This window comes from Kogia breviceps, chromosome 8 (genome assembly GCF_026419965.1).
Source record: "Kogia breviceps isolate mKogBre1 chromosome 8, mKogBre1 haplotype 1, whole genome shotgun sequence".
Lineage (NCBI taxonomy): Eukaryota > Metazoa > Chordata > Mammalia > Artiodactyla > Physeteridae > Kogia > Kogia breviceps.
Window position 1 is genome coordinate 73,735,039 of NC_081317.1, and position 25,475 is coordinate 73,760,513.

The 25,475-nt window shown below is 44.7% G+C and overlaps 1 protein-coding gene across 4 annotated transcripts in view; it reads left to right on the plus strand.

Moving 5' to 3' along the window:
- The window catches only part of MAMDC2 (MAM domain containing 2), a 166,266-nt gene that overhangs the window by 79,298 nt on the left and 61,493 nt on the right, over positions 1–25,475 (plus strand). For all 4 annotated transcript variants that reach the window (XR_010841596.1, XR_010841595.1, XM_059072723.2 and 1 more), the window contains exons 3-7: positions 1,031–1,302; positions 2,874–2,958; positions 6,298–6,435; positions 17,059–17,315; positions 20,893–20,986. Coding sequence is in view for 2 of the 4 variants with exons in the window: in XM_059072723.2 (XP_058928706.1) it covers positions 1,031–1,302; positions 2,874–2,958; positions 6,298–6,435; positions 17,059–17,315; positions 20,893–20,986 (846 nt within the window). In the remaining 2 variants the exon portion in view is untranslated. The remainder of the gene's footprint in view (positions 1–1,030; positions 1,303–2,873; positions 2,959–6,297; positions 6,436–17,058; positions 17,316–20,892; positions 20,987–25,475) is intronic.

A 25,475-nucleotide genomic window follows, 5' to 3' on the forward strand; every position in this document is an offset into this window, starting at 1 on the left:
CAGGCAGATCAGATCACTGTTAAGGAAGCTGATGACCAGAGTTAGATTTGGAAGGCTCAAGTGAGAATTATCTGTTCCAACCCCTTTTCTTGGTCATAGAAATGCCATTTTACAGCCTGCTATAGCCAGCAGAGCACCCCTTGTCAATATTAGGAGGATGAGGGGAGAGGGGGCAGGAGGAGGGAGGAGGAGTGAAGAGGGGGATGGGAGAAAAGGGAAGGGGAGGACAGAAGGGAAGGGGAGGAAGGTGGGAGCGAGGAAGTGGACAAGGGAGGAGAGGGAAATAATGATTGCTGGCCCCAGTGTGTCTACTGATTTCCAAGCCCTGTCCTACATGTTTTGCATGTACTTTCTCACTTAGTTATCAAAACTATGAGATTCGGTCGTGGAAGAGTCTAGAGGAGGAGAGTCTTAGGTCTAATGAACTTGCAATGAACGTTTTCTGCCTAGGCTCTAAGATCTAAGGTAACCAAATCAATTTAATCTACAATAATGAGGGAAGTCAAATGCAGATTGAGTCTTTAGGGATGAGGGGAGCTATGGAAAGGGAAGGGATCCACCAAGGCATTCTGACTCCAGGAGAGGAATGCTTCTCCTCCAGATTCTGAAGCCCCTTAGCCTGGGTTCTCAAACTCATATGCCTATGGGGACCAGGAAGATGAATGCAATGTGCTAAATGGGCCTGTTATAAGGTGATAATAGGCAACAGATACTTGGCTTCAATGTCAGAAGCTTATAGGGAGTAGTGGGGATTATGGCAAAATGGAGCCCACATACCACCTCTGCAGAGGCAGCACTACTCAGCTCTGGATTGTTATTGTCATGTGTCATGTGAAAGTAGCCTCAGTGTTACTGGACCTTCTAATTTTTCACCAGAAGCAGAGACCCCATGTTCAGGCAACATTCAGTGGACCCACAAAATGCATCTGCAGGCAGTATCTGCCCTCAGATTTACTGGACCACAGTTGTGTATTTTCCTGAGTTGTGAGCAGAAGATTGATCTCTTCTCTGTGTCCCTTTCTCTTTCCAGGCCATTACATTTATGTGGACACCTCCTTTGCCAAGCAGGGGGAGAAAGCCGTGCTGCTGAGTTCTGATCTACAGGCTGAGGAATGGAGCTGCCTCCGATTGGTCTACCAGATAACCACATCTTCGGGGTCTCCGTCAGAGCCCAGCCGGCTGAACCTCTATGTGAGATTTGATGATGAAAGCTTTGATCGCTTGCTTTGGTCAGCCAAGGAACCTTCGGACAGCTGGCTCATAGCCAGCTTGGACTTGCAAAACAGTTCCAAGAAATTCAAGGTAGGTAGAGTTTATGTGCAGGGCTTCTTATTTGGCATTATGCTAGTCTAAGATCTTATGAAAACTTCTGCCATTGAAGTTAGTTATCTCCCGTGTTAGGATTTGACATTTTATGGGAGCTGCATCATAGAAAAATATCAGTAGTTTAAATTAATATTTTGTTTATTCCTTAAAAGAGCTTCTTCCCAGGTTTGTTTTGTGTGTATTTAAGTGGGATTTCTGTAAGCTCTAAAAGGGGCTCAAACCAACCTCTTCAATGGGAATTTATTTTCCAGTGGGCTTTAGGGAGCATTCTCATTTCTTAAAATTTTGTTTCATCCTCCTAAGTTATGTGTGGTATGTGTTTATGTTGTCTTCCTAATGGTTTGTTTGCTATAAATTTTGAACAAGACATTAACTATAATAAAAAAATGAAAATACATTGAAAGAGGAAAGGACATGTTCTGATTCCTTTTCAGAGATGGAAGTTGTTCCATCAGAAGTAATGGGAAAATAAGGTAGAGAAAGTAAGATAAAGTTGGTTGTGGATTGGAGCAGGGAAGGAAGATGTAATCTGGACTCAGCCACGGAGTGTGATGTTTAGTGAGAACATGTCATGGGGGACAAAGCGGAGCCTTCAAGAAAACGTTCTCCATTCCTAATCCCCTTTTCAATTCCCTATCCCATATCTCTTCTTCCTCAACAAGCTTTGACATACAGTATTCTCCTACATTCCCTGTCTGCTTGTAGTCTCTCCCATCAGGCAGCAGCGTGGATTAAGGGAAGGAGCATTGAAGGTCTGAGTTCCCTATTTCACAGCGTCCTCCGGCCAGTATATCACACCCTACATCTACCAGCATAGCTGCAAAATATTGGACTAAAATCACATAAGGAGAAGCAAATATTTTCAGAAGCAGGACCTACTGTGAACAGTGCTTGAAATCAGCCGCATACATTGCTATGCTTCTCTCTGTTCTTTATATAAAATTTTCAAATTTTCAGCAATATAGAAACTACAAGATGAGTTTTGAGCCTCTTCTGCCTCATGCAGAAATCCCCCACCACTAGTCAAGTGGCACTTCCTACCTCCTCCTGCAAGGGATTATTTTTTCCCCTCTGAGGCCTCTGCCTTCAGTTCCTGGCTAGTCTCAGAACGGATTTCCCCAGGGATTGTCCCCAGGGACACAAGCTCTCCTCTCCATCTGCAGCCAACTGGTTCCACCACAAGCACCGGAGAAGGTGGTGGCCGTGCTTACGATGGAAGACAGCTGACTCTGAGCTCTTATTGGTCACCGTGCTCACCTCAAAGTTCTGAGAATATGTATATGAGCTTGTGTACACACACACGCGCACACACACACACACACACACACACACACACACACACACACACACACACACACACACACACACACACATGCCTTCTTTCAGTAAAGTCCATCATGAGATTGGTATCCTATAGCAATGAGCCGAGACAAACAATCTCGTTTTGCCTTGAATCGCTGAACTGCTCCTGACAAGTAGCTGAAATACTGATAAAGGACACGTGGTGTTTTGAAGTCTAATTCCCTTCTTCCCCATGTGTTGTACAGATTTTAATAGAAGGCGTGCTAGGACATGGAAATACAGCCAGCATTGCACTCTTTGAAATCAAGATGACAACTGGCTACTGTATCGGTAAGTGGGTTTCCTCTTCATTGCATCAGAACATGCATCTTTTTCTAAAATCTCCTGTTGCCAGAGGGAATTGAATCAATCCGAAAGGCAGGACATTTTATAAATGACACCATGCAGTGCATTTTGAATTTTGCATCACTTGAGTGTTGTATGATGTTTCTCTGTCTTTAGCAGAAGAAGGCTCATTAGAGTTTGCCTCGACTGACTGGGTTGATGAAAGAAAAGTAGATGCAGCGACTGTAACCTGAGTTGCTGCCTGAAGCTCAACATATTCTAATAAACATGATATCCAGTTTGCTGCAAAATCAGCTTTTTGTAGCATTTGCCAGAAAGCAGGCATCCTGTTACCTCTGTATTACCTCTTCCCTCACTTTCCTCCATTTCTGTCTTACACACCATTGCTCTGTCTTTATACTCACAGTTGTCACTTAGATTCCACTTGAGCAGGGTTGGTAGGTGCCTCTTCTGTGCCAGCTTCTGAGAGCGCATCAAAAGCAGACATACTCTATGTCCTGAGGTCACTCACCTTCCATTTGCCTCCTACTGAAGCTGTTTCTGTATATGACAAATTCTGCTGGAGAAGGACAAGCCGTGCTGTGGAGGTGTAGGGAGGAGGGGAGAAAATCGGACAGGACTGAATCCAGGACATGGATTTGAGCCGTAGTTTCAAGAAGGAGTAGAAGTTAGTCAGGTGGAGGAGCAGGGTAGGAAGGAAAGCTCTCTTTCTGGGCAGACCTTACGGTGGGTGGGCAGCACAGAGTGTGTCCAGGCAAAGGCGAGAGGCTGGGTAGGTGTTTGAAGTGAGAATCAGCACTGTTAAGGGAGTCTGTTAAGGAAGAGTCTGGAGCCCAGCTATGGAGCTTGGGTTCCCGGATTATGTGGTTGGGAGGCTCTAAAAGTCAGTCATCAGGGGCTTCCCTGGTGGCGCAGTGGTTGAGAGTCCGCCTGCCGATGCAGGGGACACGGGTTCGTGCCCCGGTCCGGGAGGATCCCACGTGCCGCAGAGCGGCTGGGCCCGTGAGCCATGGCCGCTGAGCCTACTCGTCCGGAGCCTGTGCTCCGCAATGGGAGAGGCCACAACAGTGAGAGGCCCACTTAGCACACACACACACACAGAAAAGTCAGTCATCAGGGGAGGGGCCTGCAGCTGCGTTTTCAGATGATGACTGGCTGCTGCATGGAAAATGAGTTGGAAACAAGGAAAATAGGTCAGAGATAGGAAAACCCTTAAGAAGTGATTGTGCTCTTACAGAGGGGACCTACGAGGGTCTAAAATTGGGGTTGGCCGTGGAATGGGATAAAGGTGGTAGATTTGAGAGATTTGTCAGCGCTGACAGTACTTGGAGGCTGAATGGCTGTGGAAAGGAAAGAGGCAAGAGAGTCAAGGGCAGTTCTGAAAGAAAACCGACCTAGATTGCGACCATTTTCTGAAGATACAGTGAGTTAAGACTGTATCTTCCTTGGAGCTCCTTAGTGGCGGCTGCGGGAATCTTAACACCCCACAGACTTGAGTCGGACATATCTAGTGGAGCGCCACCTGCTGGCGTAGTCAATGCACTGCGCCCCTCAGCCTCTGTTTCATTACCGGCAAAATGGGGATAAAATATTTCCCTCGTAGGATTGTTGTGGGGACTAAATACGATCAGGGATGTGAAGGTGATTGTCACAGTGCTTGGCACTCAAAAATGTAAATTTCCTTTCTCCAAATCACTTGATGACTTCTAGTTTGTTTAAAACACAAAAGGAGCGCTGATATTTTCTCTTGTTGAACCGTATGATCATACTCTCACCTTACCTTTCTTTCTGTGCACTCTTTTTGCTTCCCTTGTTTCCTCACCTGTAAAATGAGGTTAATAATAGCACATACCTTGTAGGGTTGTTTTGAGGATTAGATAATGTAATTTGTATAAAGTGCTCAGAATACTGCTTGGCACACTGAGGAATATTTTGCTTTTTCTTTTACTCTGTGGCAGCCTTTGGCACCGACTCTTGGGCATGGGTTAGTGGATGCTGTAGTGGAAAAGTTGAAAATGAAAATCTTAAAAATGTTCAGTGCTTGTTAATGCAAAAGCACACTGATAACTGTATCAGTCAGGACCCTGGCAGGAAAGTGGAAACAGAGTACATTCAACCTGAGTAATTTGAGGAAAACTCACTAAAGGGACTACAAAGGCGTGGGTGGGTGAAGGAAACCTGTCAAAGCTAGTGCAGTAATCCAGGACTAGTCAGAGTGATGACTCATGAGCCATCAATATCTTTAGGTCGGAAGGGGCAAGGGAGAAGGGGTTACCAGAACCTGGAGACAGTAGCTGTACGGTCCCTCAATAGAGGGACACAGCCAACCCATGGCAACCTGGCAGAGAGGGAGCTGGAGGAATAAATGCCCCCAACCTTGCTCTCTTCCTACCTTCCATTGGTTGAATCCAATGAGAAGCCAGAAGGCAGGGAAGTCCATACAAGGCCGTACACGTCAACCTCTGGAGAATGGAGCTGCATGGAAGAAAGGTGGGTGGGACTGGAGGGGCCAATAAGAGATGACCAGCACAATCGCACTTCATATTTTTAATTGATAATTATGGGAGTCAATGAAAGAACTGGCTTGTGAGTTTCTTGTTCCCCCTAAAGGAGTCTGTTGACTGGGAAAAATTTATCTGTGCAAACATGTCAGTGCTACTAAAAAGGAGAAGGAGAGTCTCTTTGTCTTCTCTTTTTTCTCCACTCAGGAGCTGCAGAAGGGACCCAGTGCCTAAGATACTCCTGTCCCGACTACACTGACCAGGTTCTTGTATCATAAGCAAAGCAGATGATTTTAGCATCTAGGAAACATGCCCCTTAGCCCTTAGCTTAGTACCTTGTCTACTATCAAGAGAGAAGGGGATGGGGGAATGGGCTACCAGAAAGGTGGTGGATAAACTTTCTGGAGCTAAAAGCATAGCTCTAAATAGTGCTTTGACACAGAGTTGGCTGATTGACCAAGCACTAACCACGTGCCTGGCACTGTGCTGGCAGCTGTCCACACTTACCACAGCCCTGTGCAGGGGGAGAGTCCCCCTATTTCTCCTATGAACAAATAGAGGCTAGGAGAGGTCACACTGCAAGCCACATGGCAAGTAGACAGAAGGGCCACAATCCAGAGAAACAATGATGAATTATAATCTCTGTTCATTACAGGATCTCTCTTCTTGACCGACATTGTCCAGGGGTCCTGGTACGAAGATCCCAGTGGTCAAAGGGAGTGAGAAACATATCTGAGTATCTAATAGCAAACTGCAGTGGGCCTGGGTGTACCCAGGCATAACTACATCTACATGAAGTTTGTTTTTATTTCTCTCTTGCCAGATTGTGACTTTGAAGAAAATCATCTCTGTGGCTTTGTGAACCACTGGAACCCCAACGTGAACTGGTTTGTTGGAGGAGGAAATATGCGGAACGCCCACTCCATTCTCCCGCAGGATCACACCTTCAGGAGTGAACTGGGTGAGCTGGGGACAAATGGAGTCCTTGTTCCAGGATAACTGTTTCTGCCATCTCTCTCTACATTGACCTGACTGTGGCTTGTCGACAGAGAAGGAGACAGAGAGAGGAGGGTGAGTAGGGACTGAGAGACCTGGTGGAAGAGAAGAGTAAACCGTGAGAGAGAGGCAAACTGCAGACACAAGCTCTGTAACTAAGGAGAAGACCACCCAGATAATGGCTTTTCTTCCCCTGTGACCTGGTCTTGCTATTTTCACATTTCCATATTATGCTTGACTTTCTTCTCTGTTTGCTGTTCAACATTTCTATTTCTAAAGACAAGGCTGGAATAATCCTAGGTTACTTTTCACTAAAAATAGATGGAGTGGGGCTTCCCTGGTGGCGCAGTGGTTGAGAGTCCGCCTGCTAATGCAGGGGACACGGGTTCGTGCCCCGGTCCGGGAAGATCCCACGTGCCGCAGAGCGGCTGGGCCCGTGAGCCATGGCCGCTGAGCCTGCGCGTCCGGATCCTGTGCTCCGCAACGGGAGAGGCCACAACAGTGAGAGGCCTGCAAAGATGGAGTGATGGGAATAAGGTTTTTAAGAACTTCCCTGGTGGCAGGGAGGGGAGCCAATAGTACTGACGGTCAGTCCTGAATGCGGTGAGCAATAGGGCCCCCTAGTGGCCAAGCGGGCTGGTTCTCTGCAGGGATAATAGCGAGAAGAGGTTATCAGCGAGCAGTGGGCTGGAGGAGAAAGTCCCCACAGAGACAGGGCAAGCGCTTGCCTCCTATGAGTTATGGCAGCTCTCACCTGGACCTTGGTGGGCTTCATGAAAGCCTACGTCTTGGACTTCCCTTGTGGCGCAGTGGTTGAGAGTCCACCTGCCGATGCAGGGGACACGGGTTCGTGCCCCGGTCTGGGAAGATCCCACATGCCGCGGAGCGGCTGGGCCCGTGAGCCATGGCCGCTGAGCCTGCGCGTCCGGATCCTGTGCTCCACAATGGGAGAGGCCACAACGGTGAGAGGCCCACGTGCTGCAAAAAAAAAAAAAAACCCTAAAAATAGAACTACCATACAACCCAGCAATCCCACTACTGGGCATATACCCTGAGAAAACCATAATTCAAAGAGACATGTAGCACAATGTTCATTGCAGCTCTATTTACAATAGCCAGGACATGGAATCAACCTAAATGTCCATCGACAGATGAATGGATAAAGAAGATGTGGCACATATATACAATGGAATATTACTCAGCCATAAAAAGAAATGAAACTGAGTTATCTGTAGTGAGGTGGATGGACCTAGAGTCTGTCATACAGAGTGAAGTAAGTCAGAAAGAGAAAAACAAATACCGTATGCTAACACATGTATATGGAATCTAAAACAAAAAAATGATACTGATGAACCTAGTTGCAGGGCAGGAATAAAGAGGTAGACATAGAAAATGGACTTGAGGACATGGGGTGGGTGGGCGAAGCTGGGGCAAAGTAAGAGTAGCATGGACATATATACACTACCAAATGGAAAATAGTTGGCTGGTGGGAAGCAGCTGCATAGCACAGGGAGATCAGCTTGGTGCTTTGCGATGACCTAGAGGGGTGGGATAGGGAGGGTGGGAGGGAGGCTCAAGAGCGGGGAGATATGTGGACATATATATGCATGTGGCTGATTCGCTTTGTTGTGCAACAGAAACTAACACAGTATTGTGAAGCAATTATACTCCAATAGAGATCTATTTAAAAAAAAACAAGAGTGCTTTGGGTCCCTCCTGAGTACATATAAATACATTGCATTTGGCATTAGAAAAAAAGAAAAAGGGGGACTAAAGGGACTAAGGAATGGGAAAATGAGGACCAGGCCTTTCTAATATCTCGACCAGGAGATTTTCTAATATCTATATCAAGAGATTGGCATGATGACATGGTCATCCCTGAGGAGCCCAAAGACTTGGTAGTAGGGTGTATCACCCCTGCTGTAGGCACTCGCCTCTCTCCTCTCCCCTCCCTCTCTCCATCCCATCTCCTCCTCTTCATCTTTTCTATCTTTTCTCTTCTTCCTTGGCTATTCGAAAACACCTGCCAAAGGCAGGCAGCTTTGCCCTCTAGCATTGTTTAGTCCCCTGACATCAATACCAAGGCCTAAGGAAGTCGTTGACCCTGAGCCTGAAAGGAAGGAATCTAGGAAGACTTTTTTTGTTGTTTTTTATTTTTTGTTTTTGTTTTTGTTTTTTTTTGTGGTACGCGGGCCTCTCACTGTTGTGGCCTCTCCCGTTGTGGAGCACAGGCTCCGGACGCGCAGGCTCAGCAGCCATGGCTCACGGGCCCAGCTGCTCCGCGGCATGTGGGATCTTCCCGGACCGGGGCACTAACCCGTGTCCCCTGCATCGGCAGGCGGACTCTCAACCACTGTGCCACCAGGGAAGCCCTAGGAAGACTTTTATCTCCCTTCCAGCAAAGCATCTGATTATAGTCAGCCTAGTCAGAGCCTGAACATCAGAATGAGGCTTCTTCACTGATCACTCATTCATTCATTCAACAAACACATAATAAGCACTCTTTATAGGTCAGGTATTCTTGCATATTCTGGTGATACAAAAACTGTTACTGACCTCAAAGAGATCACAGGAACAAATTCTTCCAAAGTGCTATTCCCTAGAATACCAGTACTTGAGTATAAAAGTCTTTATATGAGAGAAGAAGGGCTATATATGTGATCAAATAAACTGTGGAAACCCAGAGCTAAAGAAAACTAAACAGATTTATTTCAGGACTTCTCAGTGCCTTTAATATGGTTCTGTGTTAATGTATATTATGGCATTTCTCAAAATGTTCAAATACTGAAATGCTATGTAAACATGCATAGTGATGTATGATCAATAGAGGTATGAAATAAATGATGTGGGATCGTAGAGAACTGAAAGACCACCTTGGTTTGGGGGTTCAGGGGAGGCTTTTTACAGGAAGTCATGTCAGAACTGGAATTTAGCCTGATGGATAAGGAGAAGATAAGTTTAGCATATGCAGAGGTGTACAGGCATGAGAGTGGATGCTTTCTTTGGTGTCTGGGGAGTATTTGAGAATGCCAGTTTGGAAGATGATGGCAGAGTAGGCCCTAGATCCTAGGCTATGTTTCTGCTTATGATCAGCAGGAATTTTGAATACTTACCTTCCACTCACTTCTTCCAGGTCTTCGCTGCTATTTCACATAGACTTCTCTTCAACTTTTGGAGTGAGGTTTTGCCCAATCAGTAGCCAAAGAGCCTTCTCATTCCCACCCAATACACACACACACACACACACACACACACACACTCATTCATGCCCCTCACACGTAGACTCCTATGTAAGACTTCCCCCCTGCATAGGACGGGGCTAAAAAAGATAGGTTCTAAAAATTCTAAAAGGTTTTACTTGAAAAGCTCTGTGCTCATATGACTCAAAGCTTTGACAGAGATCACTCTTGGGGAAAAAAAAAAAAACTCCAATGCTCTAAACAAGAGAGAGGTTGCCTTCTTATTACATTTGCCTTCTACCAGGTATATTGATTTTCCCTGAGCTCCATCAATTTGGGTGGCAAATGAAAGATTAAATGGTTCAGATGTCTGCCCGCAGCAGCAGATTTGGCTCTATATAAACTCATCTCCTGTTCATTCGTTTCCTGGAAGCAGCTTATGCTTTTGCTTTCAGGTGAAAACTGGAGAAACAAACAGCAGGGGTGAGGGAAGCTGTGTGCCTGCTCAGAAACTTCAGAGCTGCAGAAGGAAGTCTTCCCCGGAGGCTCTGGCTTATGTGTTATAGAAAAGGGAACAGTGAATGTAATATCTGAAAAATATTATATGGATATAAGGTTTCCTTCATTTGGCTGTGTGTTTTTAACAGCCCCAAACAGTGAGTCAGATTTTTCAAATGAGCGCTATGTCTCCAAATTCCTGTCTTATGGTGGAAATGACTACCGCAGTAAGATTGTGGTGGAATACTGAAGGGGATGGGATATTATGTTGCTTTTTCTTACTCAGTTTGGATTCATCACATATGGATTTTTTTTTCCTTTGTTAATATTTTATGAAGTGAAACAAAATCCTTCAGGGGGTAATCTACTGACAGCTCAGATCATTACTGTCTCCTACCTGCCTTAGCAAAAAGAAGATAATTGCTGGAAAGATAATGAGGGAAATCTGTTTCTTTGCTGAGATTTTAAAAATCAGGTCTGCATATGGTGCCACCGTAGAACGAGCAAAGTTTCAAAATGTAAAATAAGGTCAGAACTCTTTTATTCCATCAAAGACCATGAGATGGATGGATCATTTTTCCATAACTCATGACATTCTTTTCCCATTTCAGTTTGGATTGAGTTCAAGCATCATCTTAACAGCACCTGTTCATTCGCTCTCTGCATTGATCCATTTGGTTCATTGCATAAGCACCCAGTAGGGGAGCAGCTTTATTAATTTTCTTACCATTGCCTTTTTGCAAGCTCCACTGGATCTCCTTTCTCTGTCCTTGGGTGGCTTTACTGTGGCTTTCCAGGCACTTTCAAGTATCAACAAATAGCTTCATTTTTAAGGATTAAGTTCAGTCAAGTCAAAACTCTAATTTCTCCTCCAGTTCAAATTTTCCCCCAGACCAGACCACAGAGCAGCATCAGAGAAGGGATTGGGCTTTATTTCTTCATACTTCTTCCCTTTGCTCTTTTCTTCCTCTTTCCCCACTCACAGTGCTGCTTCTAGTTCCTCCAGGGTTGGGAAAGGTAGGATGCGGGTGGAACAGAAATGGAAGGGAAGGCGACAAGAGGTTGTATGCGACCAGTGCTGTTTAATCTGGAGTCCACGCCCTTCACACTGCAGGTGACCAGATGCTGGCTATTTCTCTCACAGCCAATGACAAAAATGAGGCACTCTCTGAATGGCCATCTATGAATCCCCCTTTGTGCCTGTCACTAGGTACACCACATCAGCCCCTTTCTTTTATTTTCTTTTATTTTTTTTAACATCACCAGCCCCTTTCTGTTGGGGTTAACATCCTGCATGCAGTCCCTTTGAAAAGAGTTGTTTAAGGCGCTCTAGCCCAGCTACCTTCTGAGTTGCCCACTTAGGCTTAGGGAAAACTCAAATCTTTGCCCCATCAACCTCTGGAAGTACAGCTCACTGGCAACAAAAATCCTTTCTCTCCATTCTGCCCTCACAGGCCCCTACAACCTCTAGCTGCATGCAGTCAAGAGTCAGGCCCCAGCCTCTGTACCCCACAAACTCCAGTTACCACTGATCAAATTCTCCCATTAACTCTGCCACCCTCCTCTCAAGATCCAAGGCAGTCACAGAACCCAGGAACTTGCAAGCATGGGTGGGGAGGAAATTAGATGGTACTCTCCCTCCCCCATCCTCTCTACAAGTGGTTCCCTGAAGCCCCCTCCCTTGGATCAAGGTAAGAAAGGGGAAGCAATCTCCTCCCGTTCCCTTGTGGGGGGGCGTCAAAAGGAAACACATGACAGGTCAGCTCTGTGACAACTCTCTTCAAAGAAACTCTGTATCCAGTCTCTCTGATCCATCCTTGGCCTTCTCATATATACAGGCTGACAGGGGTGGTGGTGAGATGGGCTAATCTGGTAGAGCTGGCTTAGATTCCAGGTCTGCCACAAGGTAGCACATCCAACCGGGATAGTCTAGCACCACCCTGTAGAAAGTAGAGGGACTTGGCCCCCATCGTTCTTGGCACTGAGGTCTTAGCAGAAACTAGGAGAAGTTCCACTTCAATCTGACTCTACTATAGAGTCGGACTCTATTATAGTAAAACTTACCCAAACCCTTAGAACTAAAGGTTCAGCAGATGACTGTCAGATCCATAGACTGGAGAGCAGGCATGATAACTTGCTGTCTTTGGGTGCTGTCTCCTCACTGTGGCAGCAGACCAGCTGGCATATGTTCCTTCAAGTTTTCTCCCTTACCCGGGAGACAGCTTGTCCAGACAACCACGACACAGATGCAGACGTCGCAACTGGAGCACAAATGTGGCCAACAGGACCAAATCATGGATGAGTCAGAGGACGCCATTGGCATCGCAGCCAAGCCAAGGGCAATCTCTGTGGAATGCTGGTTAGCCAGACTGTTTGAAAATAAAAGTTCAGGAGCTGCCCTCAAAGTACTTTTCCTAATTCAAGGGAAAATGGCTGACTACCAGTGGGCCACTGGTTCCACAACAAAAGTTGAACTAGTACAGAGGACTGCTGCAAGAAAGTCCTCTTCAGAAGCAAGTGTACATGTGCCGTTATCGCAGGCATTATGCCAGAGGGGCCTGAGCTTTGGCTGACATCACCGAGAGTTTTGATCTTTCAACAGGATCCCCAATGATTTGGTTGATTATAGGATCCTTTCCACCTAAGATCTATCTGTACCTAGTTTCATCTACTCAGACTTAAAGGATCTGATAAAAGTTGCTTCTTCTACAGATTCTGCCGGCTCTAGAACCCTGGACCAGATAGAAGGGTTGGCCTCATTGAGCTGGGCAGGAAAATTCTCATAATATCAGACACTAGACATAATTTCCCAAAGGACTCCAGGCTACCTTCTTCATTCCTCTTGGAAGGGTACACAAAACAGTGCCTGCACACTCCCCCCAACCGCAGGCTCCTCTTCCTCAGATCAGATTGTACCTGATGACACACACTCAGCCTGGGCTGGTGGTCAGTTCTCTGGCCTAGGCCCCCGGGGCAGACACCTGGTGATTTCTGAGTCATCCCCACCCTTTCAACTGAGATGATGAACTTCTGATGAGCTACCTTTTCTTTCCCAGTGAAAAACAGTCTTACTCAGTCAGTAAATAATACCCAACTTGGCAACAAATGAATGATGGAGAGGAAAGGGAGGGGCAACAGAATGTGGTCTAGTCTAGTGGTTCCATATGAGACTTGGTGTCAGCAGTCCTAGTCTGATTCCCAGCAGGCTCTCTGACTCACTTTGAGCAGGTCACATTGTGTTTGCTGTTTTTTTTGCATCAGGAATGGGATTGTGGCTCACTTGGCCTAGTGTCTTGCGCATGGGCACAAGGCACTTAACTGCAAATTCAGGGGTTAAAATATTGTCCACTGAGGAGGTGAGTAAGTAGCCTTTAAAGAACACTGTCAGATATCTGTCAGCTGTGAGGAAGATATATTCATGATGGGTTGGAGTGTGAGACATTGCTCCTAAACACAGTTATCGTGCACTCTGGAAGTAGAATGAATAATTTCTAGTGGATCTGTGAGGTCTCCTAGATTTACCGAGAGTCTCGTGGAGCCTTTGGAGGTGCCCCTCACCCTGGGTAGAGTGATTTTCTGCTTCATGGCTGTAGCAGTTCGGGTCCTCCGAGAAGCAGACACTAAGCTGGGATTAGGTGGAAAGAGACTTATTGGGGGAAATGGCTGTGGGAAGCATAAGTGGGGAGAGAGCTGGAGGAGCTGGGGCCCAGGGCCATGTGTCCATTAGGCATAGGAGTCCCAGTGCCTAGGAGACCTGACATTTTTAGGAATCCATGAGCATGTTTTAATTTGATTTATTTTAAAATCAGAGGGAAAAAATGAATGTCATAATAACAAATATTATAATAGGTCCGGCCTAGATCATATTCATCTTTATATGAATGCAGTTATAAAATACAATACAATTTTAATATATTTTGTGGAGAAAGGGGTCCAGAGCAGCAAAAGTGCCTAGGGCCCCAACAAAAGTCCTAACGCAGCCTGGGTGGGGAGAGCCTTCAGCATAGGATGGAAGGCTAACACCTGTGAAGGAGGGGGGCCAGGCCGATGGGGAGTTGCTGAAGGGCCCCTGTCAGGCAGAATGGCCTTGCCCTGGTACCCCTGCTCTGCTTGGTCATCAGCTGAGGACAGCCCGATGTGGCATGGCCTTGGCACCCATTGCTGTTGTGGATCCAAAGGTGAAGCAGCTGGACACTGAATGAAGAGTATGTCAGGAGCCCGCCAGCATGGCCCCGCAATGAGGTATCAAGGAAACAAAGTATGACAGCTCCTCTACCCTGTCTCCCTGGCTGGATATCTTGGAAAGAGATTGTTTCACCGGTTAGACAAATTATAAAGGGCATAAAAACCTCCTCTCTGCCTTTGACACTCACATGTGTTCTCAGTGAGCAAAAGCGTGTTACAGGGCTAGCTGGTCACACCCATTCTGCATTATTCAGAGCTACCTGGCCACCAGCAGTGCTTTAGAGAACACCCGAGCTTAGGAGGGGGGCTCATGGCCCTGCTTCCTTATCAGAAGTTCTTGGATTCTACTCAGTCTGACATTCTGATTCTTCCTTTAAAATCCCTCCCCAGGGGTGGCCAACTGGGAGCCCATCAGCTGTTTCCAGTCTTGCAGATATGTCTATTTGGCACACACAACATTTAAAAAGTTATGGTGGGAGGTGTTATGGGTTGAATTATATTTCCTCAGAATTCATATGTTGAAGTCCTAACCCACAGAAATTCAGAATGTGACCTAGTTGGAAATGTGGTCATTACAGATGTAATTGGTTAAGATGAGGTCAGTCCAATATGACTGGTGTCTTTATAAAAAGGGGAAATTTGGACACAGAAAGATACATGCATAGAAAGGAGAATACCATGTGAACATGAAGGCAGAGATCAATCCGTCAGTGTCAAAGCGTGCCAATGCCAAAGAAGCTAGGAGAGAGAGGCATAGAATAGGGTCTCCCTCACAGTCATCAGAGGGAACTAATTTTTCTCGTACATTGACCTTGGACTTCTAGCCTCCTGAAGTGTGGAACAACAAGTCTCTTTAGTTTCAGCCACTCAGTTTGTGGTGCTCTGTTATGGTAACCCTAGCAAACTAATAGAGGTATCATTTTTAAAGGAATGGATTTGCCAGAAAAATCTGGATTTTGAGTTTCAATGGGAAAAGCTCGCAGCACCTGGCTGGATGTCAGGGCATCAGCTGGAAGTAGAGGGATGGGCTCTCAGGGAAGATCACAGGTCCATGCACGGGGCTGACGCCCCTTACCACAGGCTGATTGTTGCAGCCCGAGAATATGGACCCAGCACTATCAGATTTTTCTGATTTTTTCAGAGAAGCCTAATTTCTGCTTCTCGTTGCTGGTAAAATGTGATTTCCAATGTTGGCAGCTAATCCATCACTCTATTTTCTCCCTGACCCACTCCACTTCAATCATATACTTGATCTGGCTGGCTGCTCTGATCATCTGAGTTTGTGATTTCTATTTATTCACAGTCGCATGGCTTGGCAAGATGCTCAGACAATTCTATTTAAGCAAGGGAGATTTTTCAGAGGGGTTGAACAATTTGCTACCAGGAGAGAATGAGCTTTAATTTATCCACCTTTCCCCTCTGTCGTGTTGCAATGAGGATCTTTCCGAGACCATGTATGTGTTGTGAATCACCATTTGTTGAGGGCCTACCACAAACTAGGCAGTGTGCTAGATGCAAAGTAAGCCTCCAGTGTGTGAATGCATATATTCTTCCTAATATCCTTACTGCTATTTTGCTGAGGATAAAAGGAATGATTGTAAACCGTCACCATGTAATAAAAGCAAAGACATTAAGCTGTAATTTTTCTGAGCTTGTAGATAGAAAGGCCGTTCTATCAAAGCTACATTGCTATTACTCCTCTGTCACTGCAGCTGAAATAAATTTAGACAAAATTGCTGGTAATAATAGTACCGTACTGGGGAAAGCATGGTACTAAAAACATTAATGGCATTGCATTACTTCATTATAATCATGTTAGGCAATTACAGTGTGCCAGGCACATGCTAACCACTTCACATACATAATCTCATTTAATACTCAGATCAACCGTATGAGAGAAATATTTGATTCTTATTCTAGAGATCAGGAAATTGAAGCCCAGAGATATTCAGTGACTTACTCAAAGTCCCAGGGATGGTGAGATATAGAGCAGGATTTGAAGTCAGTTCTTTTCATGTCCAATCCAAGCTCTCCCCATTCAGCCTCACGGTTTCTCTCTTTCACCAAAATGCCTCTAATGCAGTCAGCCTTTGGGTCCGGAGCCCACCAAAGCCTTGCCACGAGTGGGGTCCCAAGTTCAGCTTCCCAAATCCTAACCCTGTCAACAGTGTTGACTGACTTACATGTTCTGTTAAAGAGGTACAAATTGTCATCTAGTTTGAATTCATATTAGTTTCACTCAGAGAACACACAGCGACATTTTGTGTACATGGGAAAGATGTACAGGAGGGTCACTGCGATTTTAAGAACAGATGATATGTTTGGTATGCTCCTAGAAACCGTACAACTCAAAGAAGGCTTGTTGGAGGGGGACTTCTGGGGTAATGTCCTGCTTTTTTTTTTTCACAGCTGTGTTCAGCTTGTAAAAATTCAAACACTTTACAGATGACACATCAATGTTTCTATATGTATGTTTTACTTCAATCAGAATTAAGGGGAAGAAAAAGAATGGTGCTTATCTTGTATTAAGCAGAGCACAGTGAACTCCACTATTTATCTCCAAGCTGCAACATTCATCAACCCGTGGCCAAACTTCTTTCCTCAATAGCTCATTCGCTTCCTCTCCTCCACTCCCACTGGATTAGTTTGAAGTAAATCCCAGATCATGTAGTTGTATCTGAGAATCCGCCCGCCTGTCTTAGGCTGTTTTCTCTGTGTGATTTCAGGCCACTACATGTATGTGGACTCGGTTTACGTCAGGCACTACCAGGAGGTGGCACAGCTCATCTCCCCAATGACCATGGCCCCCATGTCTGGCTGCTTGTTGTTTTATTACCACCTCCGGCAGGGGAATGACAACATCTTCTCCGTGTATACGAGGGATGCGGCTGGCCTGTATGAGGAGATCTGGAAAATGGACAATCCAGGGAATGCTGACTGGAACCTCGCTGAGGTGGAGTTCAGCGCCCCATACCCCATGGAGGTAGGTGTGCCAGGTGTGCCTTGGCCTGGCTGCTCTACAGGCATGCCACCCACACCCAGGCATGGAATTCAAGAGATACTACAGTCTCACACTCATTCTTTCTTTTCCGCTGTGTCTCAGTCTTAATCTTCCTTTTCCCTTCCCTGGTCTTCTCCACTTTTCTCCCTTCCTCTTTATGTCCTCCATCTTCCTCCTTTATCACTTCGTTTTCTAGAAAGAGTATTCTTTAATAAGGACAATTATGGGAAAGCCAGTCAACCAACTAGATTTCTTGGGCACACTCTCCCTCTGAACCTTGCACTGTGGTCATGTGAGTTCAGAAGAGGAGATCAGTGAAATGCCTTCTACATGAAACTCCCTCTTGAACTTCCATTCCTGACAGCAGCTGAAGGTTTCCCTTACTTGAGGGAATACTCTCTCTAAATTAAACAAAAAATGACTTCTTTTCTTCTTTTCTCCTTTATAAATAATGTCAGAAAAGTCAGAAATAAACTTACGATTGTGGCCCCAATTTGAAACAAGCCTTGGGGGCCTATAAAGTTTTTTAACTTTCTATGGTTTTAAACTCTTTATAGCTACATGAGTGGTAAATGTCCAGTGCAGAAGAATTAGAAAATTCATAGAGGCAAATCAAACGAAAACACCCTATGCCAGCCCTGCAAAGATAAGAGCTACGAACATTTTGGTGTTTATCCATGCAGACCTGCAGACCTGTTTTCAAAGCACATATACTAATACATATCTTATGTATGTGTCTGTTTTATGGTCCAGTACTGATGACCATCCAACAGAGTAGATAAAATTATCCCCATATTACAGATGAAAGAGGAGGAGATGGAGAGTGCAAGAAGTCTGACGTTTTGTTCTGGGTCACACTGCTGGTGCGTGCCAGGGCACTGAGAAAAGTTCCTGCGTTAAATCTGACCTAAATTTGAAGCAAGAGGGCCAGCTCTCTCCGGGGACCCCTAGGACCTCTAGAGTCAGTGGGTGCAGCATTTGTGGTCGCAGATCTGGAGCTCTAAGGAGAGTCTTAGTTCCCGCAGGTTTTAACGTCTCCTGCTTTCGCTTTGCGCTTTTTGCAATATCTTTGCTAGTTCCGTTTAGAGTGCAAAAGAAGCAGATTATCCTCTGGATGCTTTTCAGTGGTGCCATCTGCTCACCTGATGTAGAGCTTCAGTGAGTGTTGGGCTTGTGTCTCAGTTGCGGATGTGTCCTGTCCAGTGCCTGCCACTCCCCTTCCTCTTCCCATCCTCCTCCCTCCCACAAACAGCCCCAGAGAGGGGCCTGTCGCAGCATGTGTGCTATTTCCTATCCCAAAGTCCAACCAGGGCTTGATTGGCTCTTGCAGCCCAGTGGAAAATTTTCTGTGAGTTTGGGTTACAAGGAGGAAAAGAAATACACATACTGCTTCAGAAAATTTTCCTTCTATTAAAGTCAAATGAGTCACACGCATAGTGAAGGCGTCGTCTTCGCAAATTCCTTTCATCCAACCGTAAACTCCTGGGGCAACGTTTAGACGAGTGAGACTTTGCTGAATTTTCTTTTTAATCAATGCCTGAAAAGTTACAGTGTCTGTTTACTGCTTAAGTTCACTACTAAACTTCAATACCTTTCCTTTTGGGTCACACGTGTGTGATTTTGCCCTAGCAGTCGGGACTCATTACGCCACGATTATTTGCTCTTGGTAATCGTGGGGGGAAAGAAACTTATCCTGCGGAAATCAGCGAATTTAAGGTCCCCATATTCTCAAATGAATTTTTAAAAGGAAAACAAACATTTGAGACCCTCATTCTGAACAAGAGAGAACATAATGGCACAGAGGCTGTGATTTGCAAATTATGATCAGAAATGTTCTTATTCCCCCTTACTGTTCAGTAAAATCACATTCTGTCGTTGGCTTTATCAGCTGGCACCTTGAAAACGAAATGTCACAGACCTGTGTTGAGTCTGTAAACTTAGGTAGCCCCTCCTCATTCGTCCACATCTGTTTCCTTGGTTCTCAGCCCTTCCTGTATTGCCAGAGACAAGCTTCCAGGGCCCCTCTTAGATTTTGCAGAGGCCAGGTGTCTAAGGACCATTGTTGTTAAGCCGAAAGGGACCATCTTGTCCAAACTCTTTTTTTAAAAATTAAGAAATTGAGACCTAGAGTGGAGAAGGGGCGAGCTGGAGTTAGTTAGTGGCTAACTAGCCTCAAACATGAATGTGAGTTCAGGAGGGGGTGTCACCCAGGAGGAAAAGGCATGGATTTAGTTCAGAGCTCGTTATGCACCTGACTCCATGCTAGGATCTGTATATACAGCATCTCATTTAATGGCCTCTACAGTCCTACAAGGTAGGTGTTATAATGCCTGTTTTATAACTAAGAAAAGCGAGGTCCCAGGAGGGTTAGCTATGTACCCAAGGTCACCTAGTTGGTAAGTGACAGAAACGGGATCTGAACTCTGGTCTATCTGCTGCCAAAACACCATTCTCTTTAGAAGAGGTTGAAGACTAGACGCCTATGAGTCAAATCTAGCCTATGATGATGTGCCTAGCTGCTGTAGTGGTATATGTTTGTTTCTTTGTTTTTGTTTTGCATATTTGTTTTAGTTTTTGAATTAATCGCCAATATTGAAAAATCCAAAGATTTTAAATAAAAATGTAGAGATCCAGGTCCTCTTGACAGTTTGGCAGATCCAGGCATGTTAGTCCTAAATTCCCACACATCAGCAATTGACGAAGCTGGGTACAAGCTGCCCCCTTTAGATGGGACTTGCTCCCCATTTCACACCCTTTCCTGCCGCATCAGACCAAACCCACGTCACACATTTCTGTTACCTGCCTGGCCTGGGTAGGCACTGGAGTTTCCACCCCTGCTCAACACTGTATCTTCTCATGCTATCAATTCAGCAGAGTGGACAGCACACTTGGGTAGTTTTCCCAACACAGGTGAGCGCTGGGCTTACCACACCTGGTCCCCATGGTCACAAGCAGAAAGTCGTCCACTGAACTCAAAGTTACAGTTGGTGGCAGAGAAGAGAGTATAACTAAAGGGGGCTGAGCTCATTAACAACCCCGTGTTCTCTTTAACCATTTGAGCATGCCAGGATATGCTGAAATCCTAATATCCATACATAGGATTTCTGGGCCTGATTCTGACTTAGGCATCAGGAAATCATCTCTGCATCTGTGTCCAGATGGACATGGAATTTTATGTATGAAAAAGGGAAAGGACCTTGGAGGGGCCTAGGTCTCTGTGAAGGGAAGTGGAAAAATTAGCCTGCCTTCTGCAAGCAGGCTGCTGTTTCTTTAATTGAAGTTCATAATGCAAATTGTCAATTCTGTAGTTCTATCAGAAAGTGATACAGGTACTTTGACACTCAAGGGGCAGGATGGGGAGCGGGGGAGTCCACCAATAAAATGCCACCTAGGGCTTAGTATTCACTCTCCCCCAAAGAAAACTGTGGGTTAAGGAGGGAGCTGCCCGAATGCCTATACACCTGGCTGGATTGACACACCATTTTAAATCATAGTTACAAGCACTTAAGCCCAAAAGAAAATATGTAAACATGTAGCAATATGTCATTCTCCTCTGCAGGTAATTTTTGAAGTTGCCTTCAATGGTCCCAAAGGAGGGTATGTTGCCCTGGATGACATTTCTTTCTCTCCTGTTCCCTGCCAACATCAGACAGGTAAGCATTCTCTTTTTCTTCTTCCTCACTTCTGGAATTTTCCTTTCTCAACAGATGCCTGTGGTCAAGACTTGCTTTCATTCCTTCTAATTTCCCTACCTTTTCCTCTTATCCTTAAAAATTATTTAACCGAATAGTCATTTTTCTGGCATATTATTCTTTTTCTCTCACAGAGTGAATCTAATTTTTCTGATACCAGAGGTCACTTGTCATGGGTTAAGAAGCTTCTATCTTCTCTACCTACTAAGAAATTAAAATTAAATAATGCTAACTCACTCCTACTCCATCTTTCTCTTTAAAGGGTATCTTGGGTCCATAGACAGGTGGCTGAGTAGGTGGAAAAAACTCTCAAAATCTACTGAGTAGAATTATAAAAACTTAGCCTTGGTAGTCCAACTTTCACTTAAGGTAGAGTTAGTCTCTAATTTAATATGGTTTCAAATATATATTCTATAAGCAAGGGAACTGAGAAAGAATATTTTCTACTCAAGCTAAACTCTTACCCTCAAATTACAGAGAAACTTGCTAATTAGCTAAAACCAAATATTATTTTTGACTAATTCTAATTTTTTTTAAAAAAAACTAGTGAAACAGATAGAACCAGACTGGATTTACATACTTATATTTTTTCATTAAAATGATTTAATCCAGCTGTAATCAAAAATTAAAAGAGTCTCTAAATTTGACAGAACACAGGAAGCAAAATTGTTTTACTTCTCTAAATCTGATTACTCCCAAATTCCATCAGTTAATATTTCAGTGATGTTAATAGTAGTTTTACAACATCTTTGTGATTACTTTCAGAAAGTTCATCTTCTCAGTCACTGGGCACTTACACTGAACTTTTTTTTATATTTCCAAGTTATACATATGGGAGAAGAGGTATTTATTCAGCATCTCTACTGGGTAACAGGTGGGGTGAAGCGGCAGCTGGAAGGTGATAGAATCTACTGGGCCACCGTAGAAGGAATGCTTAGAAACGTTCTTCCCATTAAAAATATATAGAATATATGTGAGCTCTTTCCTACTGACTGGTGAAAAGAAAAGAAAGATTCCAGCAAAATAAGGACCGCTTATTAAGAGAGTTAGTGACCCTTCAGTCTGTAAAATCCAGCCCAGACCCTCCCTCCATAAGGACCACCGGGGATTCACATTCTTATATAAAGTTAACCAAGGTTCTGTATTGGTCTTCAGAACTTCCCGACATATCAACTTTGCTTTAAAATGGTTCAATTACATGATCAAAGTGTTATGCTTGAGAGCCAGCCTTTTGGACTCACATCCCTACTCTGCCATTTACAAGCTGTGTAACCTTTGTTAATTAACCTCTCTGAGACTCTCTTTCCACCTTTATGGGGCAGGGATGGAAGAATCTGTTTCATAGAGTTGTCGGGGTGAATGATGAGTTAATAATGTCTGTGACAGTCTTAGCAGAGTATGGCACACAGAAAATGCTTAGTCATGAGACCTAATATTATTTACTTAATTTTCAAAATATTCCCATCCATTCGCCTAGAGAACAGGGGGTCAGATTGAAACCAAAGAGAACCAGCAAAGGGCACTGCTTTGACGAATGTGTAAGCTGGAGACTGCTTTATGCCCTTCATTAAGCAGCTGTGGGCCAGATTCTGAGTCTGAGAAGCTGAACCCTCTGGTTTTCATACTTCCTCTTGCATTTCACAAATAGTTTATGGCCTTCTGTTTCGAAACAGGTGCCAACATTTTTTTCTTTATCTTGGTTAGCTTCAGACTTGTTGTCTCTGCTTTTCCCAGCTGGATCTGGTGGTTTCTTCCCTTATCTCCCTAGTAAGCTGAGACAGGAATTATTTCAACATATGAAGCATCTTGTTCCCACCATCTGGTTGCTCTTAGAGTGAATCCAGTTTTCCAGACCTGAGACCTATCTCAGAGTAGCAGGTATTAAGCACCAGTGGCTTGTCACCGTGCCACTGCCCCCCCCCCGCCGATATTCCCCCCAGGATGCTTCCAGAAGACAGTGAGACCTCACCCCATCCCCTGAAATTGAGTTATCCCACTTCCCTTTCCAAGCCTTTTCCACCCACAAACTCCCCATCTACCGCCACATTTGGCCTAGAATCTAGATCATAGGAATAAGCTCTCCTCTTAGTCTATAAGTCCTTGAATGCCTAACAGCTGATTCCGTTCACTTCTAGGAATCCTGCCTTAATGCCCAACTCCCAAACGGAGTGCTCCAGGCTCTGCCATATGCAGACCTAACTTCCTCTCTGGGCTTGGGTTCACCCCACACCCAGGCCAGGGTCTGGGAGGATCCTGACACTGATAGATATACATCTGAAAGGATGTCTACCTGGGCCTAAATCCCAGTATTGACCATTCATCAACAACACACTGCCCAGACCTCTTTTCTAATTAAGAAACCTGGCTCCAGTTGTTGTGTAGGTTACAGCCGAAGGTGTCACAGTCTTCCTTAGCTCAGAGGCCCTCAGAGATCTCCACAGCCTGATCAGCGGCCCAGTCTGCTCCATCATGATTCCTCAGTCTGGTGCTAATTCCCACCGACTCTCTTCCCTCGCCAGCCTTGAGCTGTCCCAGCTTGCTTTTGGACTGGCTTGTGCTAAAATAAGAACTACAGTGCAAGTTTAGCAGCCCAAAGAGCACCACACCCAAAGCCTCTCTAGCACTACAGGGGCTGATAAGCCTCTTAGATCTCCAGGACTGATACTGAGTTCATCTCCATGAACTCTATGAAGCAGAGGAAAAGATGAGAAATGCTCCTAAGCATTCTTCTCAAACTGCAACACCCTCTACCTGATAAGTTTATCTTCAGAGCCTCCTGATTCTAAAAAGTTCAAATGTCAGAAATCAAGTAATTAACTAAATCGTACATTATGATGCTCAGAGAGACTTTATTTCTTTTTTTTTTGGGACGGGGTGGGGATGATCAGCTGATGCTCAGGGACTTCCAATTGCCTCTGACTCCTCCCTATGCTTCAAATATGTCATTAACACTCCCCCAAATACAATTGTGATTGCCACTTGACTCATGCTTCTGAAACAAGCCTGAAGCAAAGGCTCTTCATTCACCCCAGATCTTTGGGGAACTCATTTTAGGTCACACATAGGCCCTCTGGCCTCATCTTCAGTAATTAGATACTATCTCACGCTAGAAGAAGCATTCTGGGTGAAAAAGATTTAGGCTTTGAGTTATGCTTTTGAGGTTTTCTTTTTATCAGACCTTCTTAGGACCCCAGAAAAATCCATTGCTCAGACTAAGTGTTTAACAAAAGAATATAATTGCATCCTCAGAAAAATCTTCTCTGTGTGACTCAGTTTGTCACCATGGAGACAACAGAGCCTGCTTACTTTCCAGCTTTAAGACCACCTCTCACTCCCTCCCACACACCTAGGAAATGGGTTATGGTTCTCTTGTGGATGCCCAGGTGTATATTCCTTAGGATGTATTCCTGATGAATAATTTCACTGACCTTCCGTTCTCTTTATGCATGGCTTTTGGGAGTGCCACACCATTTTCTGAGCTAGATGGCCATCTGTAGATCTGAATTTCCATCTGCTTTTTCATTACCAGGTGGCAGAGGGGTGACCAAGACTGGAGACCACAGTGGGGTTTCCCATGGGCTCAGATCTCCATGGGGGGATGTCAAAGGATCCTTGTTTGTATGACATCATATTCATTTTCAAATGAATATCTTCATGATTTTATCTTCACAGCTTAAAGAGTCACCTTGATGCCGACAGAGTCAGACAGAGCAGTGTGTGGGTTAACCCACCAGTCTCAGAGCACTGAGAATTCTCTTCCTTTCCTATCTGGCTCTTCAGGGGCCTCTCCTTGTACACTTGCTAGGAACATTTTCTTTCTGTTCTCTCTTTGTAATGTGGTGCTAGTCACTCTTCTTTTTAATTTAGCATTTTAAAACTCTTCAGTATCATTTTAAACTTAGACAGAAGAACTCCCATATACTCTTTACCCAGACCTACAAACGTTTAACATTTTGCCACGTTTGTTTTATCAACCATTTAAGAGTAGGTTGCAGATATTATGTCCCTTCACCACTAAATATGTCAGTGGGTATTTTCTAAAGCCAAAGACATCTTCCAACATGCTATGGAATAATTATAAAGTTCAGGAAACTTAACAATGATACAATATTATCAATTAACCTATAGTCCATATACTAATTTCACCAATTGAGCCAATAAAGTCTTCTGTAGGTATTTGTTTTTCTGGACCAAGATGGAATCTTGGACCCCTTGTAGCATTTGGTTGTCATGTGTCTTTCATCCTCTTTATCCAGGCCAGCTCCTCAGCCCACTGGAATGTTTTCTTACTTTGAAAATTGACAAATTGAGTCTTTGTCCGTAAACAGCTTTCTGTTTCATCAGATCCCCGCACCTAGAACTCAAGTGTTTCTCTAGAGATGATTTTCCGGTTATTCAAAACAGTGCTGTCTCTGGCCCTAAAAGGTTAGACCAGTGTATGTCAGTGTGC